Source organism: Entelurus aequoreus, linkage group LG02, assembly GCF_033978785.1.
Source record: "Entelurus aequoreus isolate RoL-2023_Sb linkage group LG02, RoL_Eaeq_v1.1, whole genome shotgun sequence".
Classification (NCBI taxonomy): domain Eukaryota; kingdom Metazoa; phylum Chordata; class Actinopteri; order Syngnathiformes; family Syngnathidae; genus Entelurus; species Entelurus aequoreus.
In genome coordinates this window covers 84,769,187-84,785,834 of record NC_084732.1, presented here as the reverse complement: position 1 = coordinate 84,785,834, position 16,648 = coordinate 84,769,187, and the positions used below count along the sequence as shown (strand labels likewise).

General features: G+C 38.0%; 1 protein-coding gene across 1 annotated transcript in view; it reads left to right on the top strand.

Annotated features, from left to right (window-relative positions):
- acsf3 (acyl-CoA synthetase family member 3) overlaps window positions 1-16,648 on the top strand; it is a 121,510-nt gene that overhangs the window by 1,352 nt on the left and 103,510 nt on the right. The window contains exon 2 of the mRNA XM_062033650.1: window positions 2,612-3,405. Coding sequence (XP_061889634.1) covers window positions 2,692-3,405 — 714 coding nt within the window. The 5' untranslated portion in view covers window positions 2,612-2,691. The remainder of the gene's footprint in view (window positions 1-2,611; window positions 3,406-16,648) is intronic.

Below are 16,648 nucleotides of genomic sequence, written 5' to 3'. Positions count from 1 at the left end.
CTAAAAATTTGTGAGCAAAATTATCGTGTTCAAAAATTAAGTTTGTTAAAAATACCATGTTTGAAAATGAATGTGTAAACAATTATTGTAAAAAAAAATTCTGTATAAAAAAATTCAGTGTAAAAAAAATTCAGTGCAGAAATATTTGTTGCTTCAAAAGACCCACTGCTGGTAAATTAAGACTAAAGCAATCAATCCCTTCTTAGAACCAGCAATGAGATGATTCATTCTTACCTGAAGTGAGTCTTATGCACTGATGTTTTTACAAATCATTTTTACAACGACCCCAAAAGGGACAAGCGGTAGAAAATGGATGGATGGATGGATGGATATAATTTTGTATCCCTGTATAATTTATTTTTTTATTATAATTTATAACTTGGAGCGTAGACTACGGAGATTAATTTGTGTCTTTTACTATAAAAGCTTTTTTTTTTTTTTTTAACACTGATATTATGAAACTGAATTTTTTTGCCTTTGAATTTTGTAAACTGAATTATGCCGACAATTTAATTGGATAAAAATTTGTGAGCAAAATTAGCGTGTTCAAAAATTCAGTTTGTTAAAAATACCATCCATACATCCATCCATCCATCCATGGATGGATGGATGGATGGATGGATGGAAAAATTTGTGAGCAAAATTAGCGTGTTCAAAAATTCAGTTTGTTAAAAATACCGTGTTTGAAAATTAATGTGTAAACAATTATTGTAAAAAAAATAATGTATAAAAAAAATTCAGTGTAAAAAAAATTCAGTGCAGAAATATTTGTTGCTTCAAAAGACCCACTTCTGGTAAATTAAGAATAAAGCAATCGATCATTTCTTAGAACCAGCCAATGAGGTGATTAATTCTTACCTGAAGTGAGTCTTATGCACTGATGGTTTTACAAATAATTTGTACAACGACCCCAAAAGGGACAAGCGGTAGAAAATGGATAAATGGATATAATTTTGTATCCCTGTATAATTTTTTTATTTTATTTTTTTCATTTTAATTTATAACTTGGAACGTAGACTACGGAGATTAATTTGTGTCTTTTACTGTAAAAGCTTTTTTTTTTTACACTGATATTCATCCATCTATTTACTACCGCTTGTCCCTTTAGGGGCTGCGGGGGGTGCTGGAGCCTATCTCAGCTGCATTCGGGCGGTAGGCGGGGTACACCCTGGACATATTATGGAACTTAATTTTTTTGCCTTTGAATTTTGTAAACTGAATTATGCCAACAATTTAATTGGATGAGAATTTGTGAGCAAAATTAGCGTGTTCAAAAATTCAGTTTGTTAAAAATACCATGTTTGAAAATTAATTTGTAAACAATTATTGTAAAAAAATAATGTATAAAAAAATTCAGTGCAGACATATTTGTTGCTTCAAAAGACCCACTTCTGGTAAATTGAGACTAAAGCAATCAATCCTTTCTTAGAACCAGCCAATGAGGTGATTCATTCTTACCTGAAGTGAGTCTTATGCACTGATGTTTTTACAAATAATTTTTACAACGACCCCAAAGGTGACAAGCGGTAGAAAATGGATGGATGGATGGATTTTATGTTGTATCCCTGTATAATTTTTTTTTTTTTTTTTCATTTTAATTTATAACTTGGAGCGTAGACTACGTAGATAAATTTGTGTCTTTCTATTCATTTTGCTCATATATTTGCATTAAATTATATTGTCAGTATAATTTAATGTTAAAACAAAGGTTTTTTTTAGTCTTTTTTACACTGAATTATTACACTCTGAATTTTCTAACACTGTATTTCAACAAACTGACTTTTTTTAAACACACACATGTTCAATCAATCAATCAATCAATGTTTATTTATATAGCCCTAAATCACAAGTGTCTCAAAGGGCTGTACAAGCCACAACGTTATTCTCGTATTTTTATTAAATTACATTTTCAGTACAGTTTGATATACATTTATAATTTGATACATTGACATTTTCCACACTGATTTTTTTTACACTGAATTTTAAAACACTGTGTTTTAACAAACTGAATTTTAAACTCACAAATTTTTCTCACAAATTTGTATTTAATGAAATCGTCAGCATAAATTAATTCAGTTGACACAAAAAATTCAGTTACATAAATTCAGTGTCCAAAAAAAGCTTTTGTAATAAAGACACAAATTAACCTTTTTTTTTTACACTGAATTTTTACGCACCAAATTTTTTACACTTAATTTTTATACACTGAATTTTTTTCTCACTGAATTTTCTAAACTACTGTACATTTTTAAACACAAACATTTTGCTCATGTATTTTCATTAAATTATGTTGTCAGTATAATTTGATGTAAAAAAAATATATATTTTTAAGTCTTTTTTTTTACACTGAATTTTTACACACTGAATTTTATAACACTATTTCAACAAACTGATTTTTTTAAACGCACACATTTTGTTCTCGTATATTTATTTAATGAAATGATCAGCATAATTTGATTCAGTTCACAAAATTCAAACGCAAAAGTTTCAGTTACATAAATACTGTGTCCAAAAACACACAAATGAACCTCCATAGTAGGCTGCAAAAAAATATTGACTCCCAATTAATCAATCGCCACATTGAAAAATAATTTTGCTTGTTACTCACCAGGTGCCATGACATCCATAAGACAGAGACGATGCCATCCATCATGTTTACTGCCTGGATGATCTGACCAAGCCACCTCTACCATGTTGTCAGGATTTGTTGCTGCACGTCACTTCCTGAAGTGGAAGTCTTGCAATAAATCAACCCTTGACATTCATTGTTGTTCATCTTATGCAAAATGGTGGTTTCTAGGATTTACCGTCCAGAGGAAAGCTCATAGATGGACAAGAGTACCCTCATCAAAGATTAACCGGAAGCCAGTATTTACTGGAGCTTTGACATTTGGAGACAAATCAGCCGTAATAGATAGTAGCGGCAGCCACAGCTACAAGCAACTTTATGCCAGCAGCTTGGGACTTGCAAGGACAATCAACGCCACACTTAACTCTGACTTTGGGTGTCTGGAAGGGAAACGGATCTCCTTTCTGTGCGCTAATGATGCTTCCTATACAGTGGCCCAGTGGGCTACTTGGATGAGCGGTGGAACGGCGGTTCCGCTGTACAGAAAACACCCACCGCCTGAACTGGAGTACATCGTCACAGACTCCCAGAGTGCACTGCTGCTGGCGGGACACCCCTATGCTGAGATCTCGGAGCCCCTGGCACAAAGGCTGGGTTTGCCTTGCATCAAACTTCCGCCTACTTCCAACCTCAGCGCTTTAAACGAAGATGACATCCAAGACATGGAAGAGGTCAGATCAGAGAGGGCTGATGGACCAGCTATGATCATCTACACCAGTGGTACTACAGGAAGGCCGAAGGGTGTTCTCCATACGCACAGCAGCATCCAAGCCATGGTACGTGATCTCTTTTGTTCTGCTAAAATTATTGTCATTTATTTAAATTATTTCAAATAAAAGCTATTCATTCTGAATCAAAGATACAATTCTATACATTGAGTGCTAAAACTGCCAGGAGTTAATCAATACATGACTGATTGATTGATTCATTGAAACTTGTATTAGTAGATTGCAAAGGAAGAGAATACATTATATAAAACAATACAGTTTACACAGTACTGTACATATTCCGTACAATTGACCACTAAATGGTAACACCCGAATAAGTTTTTCAACTTGTTTAAGTCGGGGTCCACGTTAATCAATTCATGGTACAAATATATACTATCAGCATAATACAGTCATCATACAAGTTATACATGTCAGGTTCAAACACTGATGATATCTATTAAACAAGACAAGAGGCAAAGAATTCAACAGAGACAGAATTCAATTTGGACTCAATATATTGAGAGTCGCCCGGACATTGTATCCTTCTACAATCTCCAGCACGCTCTGCCAAAAGATTGTATGCCTCCTTCAAGGCTCAGTGCAAGTTGTTTTACTCTGTCCTCCACCCTGACCCAGCCCACTTTGGAGAAGTGGGTAGGAGTGAGGTGTGATCTGGGGTGGAGGTCTAGAAGTAACCTGACTAGTTTGTTCTGTGATGTTTGGAGTCTAGATTTGAGGGTTTTAGAGGAGCTGGAGTACCAGGAAGTGCATGCGTAATATAAAAGGGTTGAATGAGAGTTCCCGCTAGAGTTTTCATGATGCTTTTGTTGACCAGAGAGGAGATTCTGTAGAGAACTCTTGTTCGTTGGTTGACCTTTTTGATTACCTTAGTTGCGATTTTATCACAGGAAAGGTTAGCCTCTAGTATGGAACCTAGGTAGGTGACCTCATCTTTCCTGGTGATAACAATGTCACCCACTTTAATAGTGAAGTCACTGACTTTCTTAAGGTTGATTTGGGACCCAAGTAGGATGGATTCCGTTTTACCCAAGTGTATGGATAGATTATTGTCAGCGAGCCAGGTGCAAATTCTACAGAGTTCGGCACTAAGGATTTTTTCCCACCTGTGATACCAGCAGGGCCGAGTCATCCGCAAACAGGGACAATTCACAGTCGCATGCTGATGATGTGTCGTTCACGTGTATTAGGAACAGTAAAGGCCGTAATATACTGCCTTGGGGGAGTCCACAGCTTACTGAGAGGGGGGGTACAGGGTGTCGTTCACCTCTACCACCTGTTTCCTCCCCTCCAAGTAAGATTGCATCCAGTGTGCAGCATTTTCAACATCCTCACAAAATGCTTCTTGTTTTTCTGAAGATGTTAGATTTGATTTGTTGTTTTTTTAATTGCTGCTATGTTAACCGTTTTTTTATACACAAACAAGGTTAATTGTTTTTTTTGTTTGTTGTTTTTCACTTTGCCTTTCCTTTCTTTAAAATGAGCTGAATTAACAGCACAGTTAGAGTATAAATAAATATTTATGAATGGATTAATTATCTTTGTTGTTTGTCCGCACATACCTAAAATACCCTAAACTGCATTTAAAAGTTGATGCAAAAATTAGAGCCATTAAATATGTGTACGCTTTATAATCTGACGAGTCGACTAAATGTTAAGATATGTACCGTATTTTCCGGACCATAGGGCGCACCGGATTATAAGGCGCACTGCAGATGATTGGTCTATTTTCTATCTTTTTTCATATATAAGGCGCACCGGATTGTAGGGCGCATTAAAGGAGTCTTTTTTTTTTTCTTTTCTAAATGTAAAACACTTCCTTGTGGTCTACATAACATGTAATGGTGTTTCTTTGGTCAAAATGTTGCATAGATGATGTTTTACAGATCATCTTCAAGCCGCTTTCTGACAGTCGCTTCAGGATGCGCCGTTTTGTGGGCTGTCTTATTTACGTGGCTCACCTTCGGCAGCGTCTTCTCCCCGTCATCTTTGTTGTAGCGGTGTAGCGTGCAAGGACGGGAGTGGAAGAAGTGTCAAAAGATGGAGCTAACTGTTTTAATGACATTCAGCCTTTACTTAAATCAATAACGGAGCAGCATCTTCTCATCCAGAATAACAACAACGCCGGTAATGTGTCCCAAAAAAAAACAGTCCGACCAGAACTATCTAATAACTAAAGTTCCTTGGGTGAATAATGTAAACTCACTACACCGGTATGTTTTAGCGCTTTCATGGTGAGTTTACTGACAGATATAAGTAAGAACTTTACACTACTTTATATTAGAAATGGCAACAGCGGAGGATCAATGTCTCATAACAAGAAAATAGAGAAAAAGAAGAAGCTTATCGACTACGGTGTCGCCACAGACTTCAAAGGCGGACTCACGCACATTTTCAGGACTTATGCAGATCCCAAATACAGATCAACAGGTACCAAAAGGTAAGAAACGTTGCTTTTGCATAATATTGCGAAACAAAACACCAGGTAATGTCTTACTTTATACACACACCATAATAATAACTAATAATAACTCGTATGTTTAATGTGCCGACAATCTATCAAGCGGTGCGGCTTCATAGCTTACCAAAGTCGTACTAAAACATTCTGATAGATTTTTGAGCGCCGTGTGTAATGTTCTATATTTTCAATGGAACACATAAAATGTTGATGTTGTTTACTTGAGTCATATTGCAGTCTACAAGTATCTCTTGTGCGTGACTGCCATCATAGTGCAGTCTACACGTATCTCTTATGTGTGACTGCCATCTACTGGTCACACTTATCATTTCACCATGTACCAAATAAAATGGCTTCGAGGTCGGTAAGCAAAACCAGAATGATTCCGTATATTAGACGTACCTGGTTATAAGGCGCATTGTCGAGTTTTGAGGAAAAAAAAGGATTTTAAGTCCTTATAGTTCGGAAAATACTCCGCTTTATAATCCGACGAGTCGACTAAATGTTAGGATAGGTAGTCAACTATGAAAACAGTCGTTAGTAGCAGCCCAAATATAGTGTTTGGCCTAAATGTTCCCAACATTTTAGAAGCCTCACGTTGTCATTTGTCACTTTCCACAAAATATATCAGGCGTGAAGGAGAGAGGTCCCCTTCATTAACACATTGAAACATATTAAATCGAATCATGTTTGTGAATTCAAGAAATGCGTGGAGACATCTCCACATCAACACACACACACACACACACACTCACACACACACAGAGACACACACACACCCGTCTAAAGTATCTGCACTTTGATTAGCATAATTCCTCTTTTGTTCCAGTCTGGCTTTCTTAATTAGCACTAATTTATGCCATTAAAGATCTCACAAAGATTTTGCTGTGTATTTTGAAGTCAAATTGACCCACTTGTCCATTAGTGTGGAAAATCAAATCATTCCGAGTGAAGTCAGATCTTCATTTGTCTCTGCTCGATCCGCCGTGGCCAGTGAATGATTAAGGGAGAGTTTTCTTGGTACACAGCAATTTCAATTTACAGGAAACATTCTGCCGCCCTATTTTGAATCAAGGACAGAGAACATAATTGCCCATTTCCTTCTCAGTGCAGCACACATTTCATTTGCACCTCTGATCAAATTGTCAAATGTAAAGAGGCGCAGGAGAGTGTTTTAAAAGTTGTGTTATCACGGCAGGTAGGGAAACTGGGATCTCATATAAAACATTCTGGGATGACTTTTTACAAGATATTGAAAATATGTCTGTGGTAAGTAAGGCTACACAATTTTTAGGGAAAAAAAGAAGCATTTTTTCTCTCCAAAATTGCTAATGGATTTGTAATATTTAGATTTTATACATATAAATGCATAAAACTGTAGGAATAACGAATGAAGGAAGACATGTTACTTTTACACTGTCTACATATTTGTGTCTCAAGGTGCAACACATTACAACAATATGCAATCATTTACTTTTGAAAATATTTGGCTTTATGCACAGACTCCGAGCTTTTGTCTACATCAGACCTGGGCAAATTAAGGCCCGTTAAGCTTTTCAATCTGGCCCGCCGGGCATTCCCAAAACATTTTTTTAGATCTTTAAGATGGAAACTGTAGCTGTCATTATAATGTGCAGGGATGTTTTCAAATGACCGTAAGTCTTGAAATATACGAAGTATTTCAATAGTTGAAATCTGCACTTTTGCATGATGTACTAGTTACTATGGTAATCTATGTCACAGCAGCTCAGACGAGGCACCAAGCAGTGTGGGTGGGGAGCGTTTCCACAGAGTGTTTCCAGAGCGGCTACCCTGAAATGCGGGTGTCAGGGACAGACGCGGAAGCAGATTTTTACAACAAAGTTCTAAAGCTTAGTGGTATATAAGATATATCAGATTGTAGGTGGGTTTATTTTTTACCCCTCACCTTCATATTTGGCTGTGTTTGTTGCATTTTTCTTGCGTTTCGCTTGATTGTAAAACATGTCGATGGAGAGGGGGTGTGACGTTCATATGTTGTCAATATTCAGTGTTTTATCCTTCATAGTTAATATTGTAAATCCCACATTCTTTATTTTCATGTACATTCTGGGTGTCTCATTCAGTAAAACAATTTAAAATTAAATTCTGTTTTTAAGGCGGTCTGTCATAACGTTTTTAGCATTCAATCAGACATTATTGTGAGGTTTTGTATTAGTGTTCCTAAAAATATATATACCAATCCCCAGAGAAATGTTTTTCCTCTAAATTTGGCCCCCCGAGTCAATATAATTGCCCGGGCCTGTCTTAAACTAACGAAATAACCAATAAAAACTAGTGATCATAATGTAATAATGATTAGGGCTGTGAATCTTTGGGCACCACACGATTCAATTCTTGGGAGTAACAATTTGATTCAGAATCGATTCTTGAATCAAAATCAATACTTTTTTAGTAACATTGGGTGCCAGTTCTATAATTACCTACTTTCCTTCATAAGACAGATAACTGGCTCTGATAAATGTCTAGGTTAATTCAAAGAAAACTGGTTTTGTTTGATACAATTCTACCTAAGCCTTTATTGAAATGGCTGGACAGGACAGATTGTGAAAAAATGAAAAATAAAACTTTTCTTTTTAATCGATTAAGAATCATAACATATCTATTTTTTGCATCAGTCCCGCTGTCTTCTTTTTCTTTCTTTTTTCACCCTTCCACATCTGCTTGCCTTATGGTCCCCACACATTTAGGATTGCTACATGTTTGTCTAGTACAGTCATTGGGGAGGGAAGTGTTTAAAAAAATCTCCTGTCTTATTAGTTAGGTAGAGTCTCACTGCGTTGATCAGTGGTGGGATCCAAAACACATTAACATCCGGGGGTCGGACCGCTGAAATCGTGGTCCTGCAAGTGTGTCAATGATTATCAACAATTTATTCAGTGATCGGACTACACTGCGTTTAGGAAAGCCTCAGTGAAGAGTTGTTTTTATTGCAAAACGGTATCAATCATCCCACTTCTGACACTGTACTTTTACCATGAATTGATTAACGAGGACCCCGACTTAAACAAGTTGAAAAACGTATTTGGGTGTTACCATTTAGTGGTCAATTGTACGGAATATGTACTGTACTGTGCAATCTACTAATAAAAGTTTTAATCAATCAATCAATCAGTGCACACAAATCACAATGTTAGCATATCTTATGTACCAATATCAGCCATCAGTGCTAAACTACAATCCGTGACATGTCAATAGCTGTGTCCCAATTCAGGGTCTGCATCCTTCGAAGGACCCAGCCCATGCGGTCGACAAAGTGTGGGTCCTAGCGAGAGTCCTCCAGCAGCGGCTGGAGCGATAGGAATTGGGACAGTCTAGCCCAGTGTTTTTCAACCACTGTGCCGCGGCACACTAGTGTACCGTGAGATACAGTCTGGTGTGCCGTGGGAGATTATGTAATTTCACCTAATTGGGTTAAAAAATATTTTTTGCAAATCAGGAATTATAATCCGCAAATGCCTTGTTGTTGAGTGTCTGTGCTGTCTAGAGCTCGGCAGAGTAACCGTGTAATACTCTTCCATATCAGTAGGTGGCAGCAGGTAGCTAATTGCTTTGTAGATGTCGGGAACACGTGTCGTGCTCACAATATGCAGACGACAGCGGGAGGCAGTGTGCAGGTAAAAAGGTATCTAATGCTTAAACCAAAAATAAACAAAAGGCAAGTGCCGCTAAGAAAAGGCATTAAAGCTTAGGGATGGCTATGCAAAAGAAAGCTAAAATTGAACTGGCTGCAAAGTAAACAAAAACAGAATGCTGGACGACCGCAAAGACTTACAGCGTGTGGAGCAGACGGCGTCCTCAAAGTACATCCGAACATGACATGACAATCAACAACAAAATAGGAGGGTAAGACAATAACTAAAACACTACACACAGGAAAACACCAAAAAACTCCAAATAAGTGACGGTGTGATGTGACAGGTCGTGACAGTACACCTACTTAGAGACAAGGGCTATATTGATGCATGGTTGGTTATGGTTTGAATTCATATCCAACAATTGCTAGAGCGACTTTTTATTGTCAATATCGACTGCTGAGTTTCATTTTTTTATGTTTTCTGCTGGTGGTGTGCCTCTGGATTTTTTCAATGGAAAAAATGTGCCTTGGCTCCGAAAAGGTTGAAAAACAGTGGTCTAGCCTACGGGACACTTCCTGGTCACGTCAGTTGTCCCCGCCCTTACATTTACGTCACGTATATGCTACTCAGTCGCACAAGGTTAAAAAATGGCTAACTTAAGAGAAGAATGTCGAATCTGTTTGTGTTCTCTTGGTTCTTTACCTTATTTTTTACCTTTTTACCTTATTTATTTTAATAGCTACCGGCACTGTCTGATTTTCCTGCGGTTAGAGACGACCGCTCATGGGAGATGGTTGTCATGGAGATGTGTCACGTGTTGACAAGCATTCTAAAGCTGTTATTCCTAATTATTAGTTAATGATGGAATTATTTTCATGCTTGAAGTGGAACATGTACCTCACAGTCTATCTATACAGCAACACCACACGTTCTTACTTTATTTATATGGGATTCACAATTGATGTACTGGTAATTTTCTAATCTTGTCAATTTGGTTGCATTATAGCCAATAATAGTAAATATTGGGATAGCATAATATTACTATTATTATTATTATATAATTATTTGCAATGAAGGCAGAGGAAATTAATCATAACAACTACAGTTTCAGTACATAAGTTTATTAATTTGTATCTGTTGTAAAAATCATTTGTTTTTAAATGATCATCCAAGCGGGCATATAAGTGTTTTGTGTAATTTATTTTTGGTCATTTGTTGTCCAAGTCCTCCTCCTTGATTATTCTGCACAGCAACAAAAACAGAAAAGTTAAACACAAGATCCCAATAATCATTAATAGAAGTAAACATTTTCAAATGTACGCAAAAAAACAGTAATAACTAATATCGGTATGTTGATGCACACGTTTACAATACGTCATTAGTCCGGCCAGACATGAATATAACGTAATTAAGTCAAGTTATTGCAGTCTAAAAAAGTACATTAAAATATGTTACTTGCAAACGTTGAAAAAAGCTGCAGGCACTGTTTGCAATGGCCGGATATAAGGCTCTCCCTCGGGGTAAAGAGAGGAGGAAAGAGCACAGAGGAAGCGCAACATTACGATAGTCGAGAGGTCTCATATTTAAAGGCCTACTGAAACCCACTACTACCGACCACGCAGTCTGATAGTTTATTTATCAATGATGAAATCTTAACATTGCAACACATGTCAATACGGCCGGGTTAACTTATAAAGTGCAATTTTAAATTTCCCGCCACACTTCCGGTTGAAAACGTCTAGATATGATGACGTATGCGCTTGACGTCAACGGTTGATACGGAAGTATTCGGACCCATTGAATCCAATACAAAAAAGCTCTGTTTTCATCCCAAAATTCCACAGTATTCTGGACATCTGTGCTGGTGAATCTTTTGCAATTTGTTTAATGAACAATGGAGACTGCAAAGAAGAAAGCTGTAGGTGCGATCGGTGTATTAGCGGCGGACTACAGCAACACAACCAGGAGGACTTTGAGGATAGCAGACGCGCTAGCCGAAAGACCTCACCTTGACTTCCTCCGTCTCCGGGCCGCCAACCGCATCGGTGATCGGGTGAAGTCCTTCGTCGCTCTGTCGATCGCTGGAACGCAGGTGAGCACGGGTCGTGATGAACAGATGAGAGCTGGCGTAGGTGCAGAGCTAATGTTTTTAGCATAGCTCTGTCGAGGTTCCGTAGCTAAGTTAGCTTCAATGGCGTCGTTAGCAACAGCATTGCTAAGCTTCGCCAAGCTGGAAAGCATTAACCGTGTATTTACATGTCCAGAGTTTGGTAGTATTGTTGATCTTCTGTCTATCCTTCCAGTCAGAGACTTATTTGTTTTGTTTCTAAATGCAGTAAAGCCCGAGGCTATCACGTTAGCTCAGTAGCTAAAGAGCATCACCGATGTATTGTCGTGGAGATAAAAGTCACTGTGAATGTCCATTTCGCGTTCTCGACTCTCATTTTCAAGAGGATATAGTATCCGAGGTGGTTTAAAATACAAATCCGTGATCCGCAATAGAAAAAGGAGAGAGTGTGGAATCCAATGAACCAGCTTGTACCTAAGTTACGGTCAGAGCGAAAAAAGATACGTTCTGCACTGCCCGCTAGTCCTTCACTTTCACGTTCATTTCATTCATTTCAGTAGGCCTTTAAACAAAAATGGATATCACTACTGTCACCCCTGCTTGACGTGTCTGCTTTTAGGTGTTTTAAATTAATAAATAAAACTATACTTAAATTTTAAGGTGGCTCTTTCACGCCGCATGGTGTCTCTGTGTTGAAAATAATTTTCAGAGTTTCTCGGGATATGAAAAGATGCGATGTGTACACGGATGCAACCTTTCTGCTAATGGCAGAAAAGGACACATTTGTCGGCCGCATTCGAAGGACACTTGGAACTTTTTTGAATTTGGACAGCCTTCGTGCACCGCGATGAAGTCAGCACCCCACAAATGTGCACTTCAAAGGATGCAGGCCTTGAATTGGGACACAGCCAATGTCCACCTGTATCGGTTATAGCAAACCTGGGCAAAATACGCCCCGCGGGCCACATGCGGCCCATTAAGATTTTCAATCCGGCCCGCCGGACGTTCTACATCATTTTGTTATGACCTTTAACATCAAAACTGTAGCCGCCGTTTTGATGTGCAGTGCTGTTTTTAAATGACCGTAAGTCTTGAACTATAGAAAGTATTTAAATGGTTGAAATCTGCGCTTTTGGGTGTTATACGCGTTATTACGGTAATCTACGTCACAGCAGTTCAGACGAGGAACCAAGCAGAGCAGCCAGCCCGGAATGCGTGTGAAGTGAAGTGAAGTGAATTATATTTATATAGCGCTTTTCTCTAGTGACTCAAAGCGCTTTACATAGTGAAACCCAATATCTAAGTTACATTTAAACCAGTGTAGGTGGCACTGGGAGCGGGTGGGTTAAGTGTCTTGCCCAAGGACACAACGGCAATGACTAGGATGGCGGAAGCGGGGATCAAACCTGGAACCCTCAAGTTGCTGGCACGGCCACTCTACCAACCGAGCGTGTGTCAGGAACAGATGCGGAAGCAAATTTTTACAACTTATTTTTGCGTAAAAGTGATAATATATCATATTGTAGGTGTTTTTTTACCCTTTGCATTCATATTTTGATGTTTGTTAAAAAAAATGTTGTGTTTTGCTTGATTGTAAAAGATGTCTATCGAGGAGCTGGTCTGAGAAGTAAAAGAGGAGCCGATTTTCATACATTGTTAATATTCAGTGTTTTATTGTTCATAGGTAATATTGTAAATCCCACTTTCTTTATTTTAATGTACATTTTGGGTGTCCCATTCAGTAAAAAAAACTGTAAAATTCCATTCTGTTTTTTTGAGGAGGTCTGTCATAACGTTTTTAGACATTGTGACTTTTGGTATTAGTGTTCCTGAAAAAAAGGGACCCAAACACACTAAGGCTGAAACGACGCGTCGACGTAGTCGACGTCATCGGTTACGTAAATACGTCGACGCCGTTTTTGTGCGTCGACGCGTCGCATATTTACGTCACACTACCGTCATGGCGGAGCGCAAAGCAGACTGTGCGAGCGAGGGGAAAAACGCACGCCAAAAGTCGTCAAAAGTGTGGGAGTATTTCAATACACAGCCTAATAATGTTGTTGTATGCACACTGTGTCGAGCGGAAATGGCCTATCATAGCAGCACAACGGCTATGAACGAACATTTGAAAAGAAAACCATCAACCATCAACTAGTCAATCGTCCGCGTTAGCATACGTTGTCATCATTACACAAATACATGAATGTGTCATTTGTATCTGCTAGGGGTGTAACGGTATGTGTTTTGTATTGAACCGTTTCGGTACGGGGCTTTCGGTTCGGTACGGGGGTGTACCGAACGAGTTTCTAAGCTAAAGCTAACTTTATCTGCTAAAGTGTTAACAAGCTGCTTTGCTTGTCTGCCTCTGTCTCAGCACGCAGCATTGTCCCACCCATACAACCATCTGATTGGTACACACGCAGCATTGTCCCACCCACACAACCATCTGATTGGTACACACGCAGCATTGTCCCACCCACACAACCATCTGATTGGTACACTCGAAGCATTATCAGCCAATCAGCAGTGCGTATTCATAGCGCATGTAGTCAGCGCTTCAGCGTCGAGCAGATAGGTGTTTAGCAGGTGAGCATCAGGCAGCGGACTCTCCCCAAATGATAATAAACACCTCCCAGTCATTACTAGTAACATCACTATGAGCCCGTTGACCTACTAGAAACTTAAACTGCAGCTCAGCTCGCTCGAAGTCCTGGTTTGAGGTGAAGGCTAATTACCTCTCAGTTCCAGCCACATCGACCCCTTCTGAGCGCCTATTTTCAGCTGCTGGGAATATTGTAAACAAGAAAAGAAGCAAAGCAAGTAGACATGCTAACCTTTCTTCATTACAACTGTTAGTCACTCTCTGGAATGAGTATAATTGGTTATTGTGTACTGTGTTGGACTGGATGTTTATTTTGCACATTTTAAAAGCAATACTTAATGTATACAGTGCTCCAGAATATTTAGATTGGCACTTTTTTGTATTGGATGTTTATCTTTATTTTTGCACATTTTAGCAAATAAGCAATACTTTCACTTTTGTTGAAATGTTTACACTGTTGTTACGGAATATTTCGTTTTGCACTTTTTTGTATTGGATGTTTATCTTTATTTTTGCACATTTTAAAGCAAAATAAGCAATACTTTTACTTTTGAAATGCTTATACTATTGCAGAATATTAAGATTTGCACTGGATGTTTACTTTTATATTTGCACATTAAAAAGCAAATAAGCTACTTTTAATTTTGTTAAATGTTAAAAGTTTTAAATGTTTACATTGTTACAGAATATTTTGTCATGTTGTTGTCAATGTTGACTGAGTGGCCATACTTTTTTTTTTTGTAAATAAAAGCCATGCCTTTTGAAAAAACTGGCCTACTTTTATTTTTTCATCTTCATTTTAAATAATAAAAAATAAAAAAAATCGGTAAAAGGAAAAATAATCTATAGATGAATTGAAAAAATAATCTATAGATTAACCGATTAATCGAAAAAATAATCTATAGATTAATCGATAGAAAAATAATCGTTAGCTGCAGCCTTAAAACACACATACTGTACAGGAGATTTTTACAGTTAAATGTGTATATATCATTTATACACACATTCTCTCAATTTGGCCCCCGAGTCAAAATATTTGCCCAGCTCTAATGTAGACTGTGGAGAATGCAAATATTTTTAAGAGTATTTTCTTTATTCATAGTCATGTTTAAAGCAGCTAATATTTTCCCATGTGTACTCTTTAGGCTTGTATCTTATGTCCGCAAGTAAACGCTGTGCTTTACCTTGAAGGCGTTGGAATGTGGGAGTATGACATACTTCCTTTTTACCTTATCAGTATTAGAACAAAAAGGCTGTATTCCTTTCTGGGCAGGGTGGGGGCTGTTTTCATATTCAATAAGTTGTCTCTTTCCGTTTGGCTTTCAGACCGCTTCTGGATGCTGGTATTGTAAGGGTGGTCTCCTAAAGCTTTAGTAAAACTTGATGATATTCCTATTCTGTCTTGATGGTCCTTCTTACCCAACATATACACTACCGTTCAAAAGTTTGGGGTCACCCAAACAATTTTGTGGAATAGCCTTCATTTCTAAGAACAAGAATAGACTGTCGAGTTTTAGATGAAAGTTCTCTTTTTCTGGCCATTTTGAGCGTTTAATTGACCCCACAAATGTGATGCTCCAGAAACTCAATCTGCTCAAAGGAAGGTCAGTTTTGTAGCTTCTGTAACGAGCTAAACTGTTTTCAGATGTGTGAACATGATTGCACAAGGGTTTTCTAATCATCAATTAGCCTTCTGAGCCAATGAGCAAACACATTGTACCATTAGAACACTGGAGTGATAGTTGCTGGAAATGGGCCTCTATACACCTATGTAGATATTGCACCAAAAACCAGACATTTGCAGCTAGAATAGTCATTTACCACATTAGCAATGTATAGAGTGTATTTCTTTAAAGTTAAGACTAGTTTAAAGTTGTCTTCATTGAAAAGTACAGTGCTTTTCCTTCAAAAATAAGGACATTTCAATGTGACCCCAAACTTTTGAACGGTAGTGTATGTCACCTGAAAGAACTTGGGATTGACCAGTGACTTTTATTCCCTGAGAGGAAGACTGGTCAGACGCAACAAGACCCAAACCGAACCCAACCGAAATCCGTATCACAAAACCGCGGTAAGATCCGAACCATGGATTTTGTGACCCGTTCCACCCCTAATGTGTTAACGGTGTACCAGTCAGGATACACACATTAAAATGTTCATTTGTATTCCCAATGCTCTGAGAAGACAAAACACTCATTTGACATAACATGAACAACACTGACCTAATTATATCAACCACAGGGGATATTATTTCTATATTCCCGAGTATGATCATCATGCTGAGATACTTTCAGACTCATTGCAATCAGGTTAATTACTGCAGCAAATATTCAAAACATGAAGGATGAACAACACATTTTAAAAGCGACTGCCGTTGTTTTGAACAATACCAATAAGGTTAATGTGATTAGGGCTGCATCCATCGACTATTTTAGTAATGTATAGTTTGTTCGATAATTGAGTAAGTGGATAAACAACATCTTATAGCCTCAATGCATATTCTTGGAAAATATTGAAATAAACAGAGTTTTCGTGTGTTGTAACGT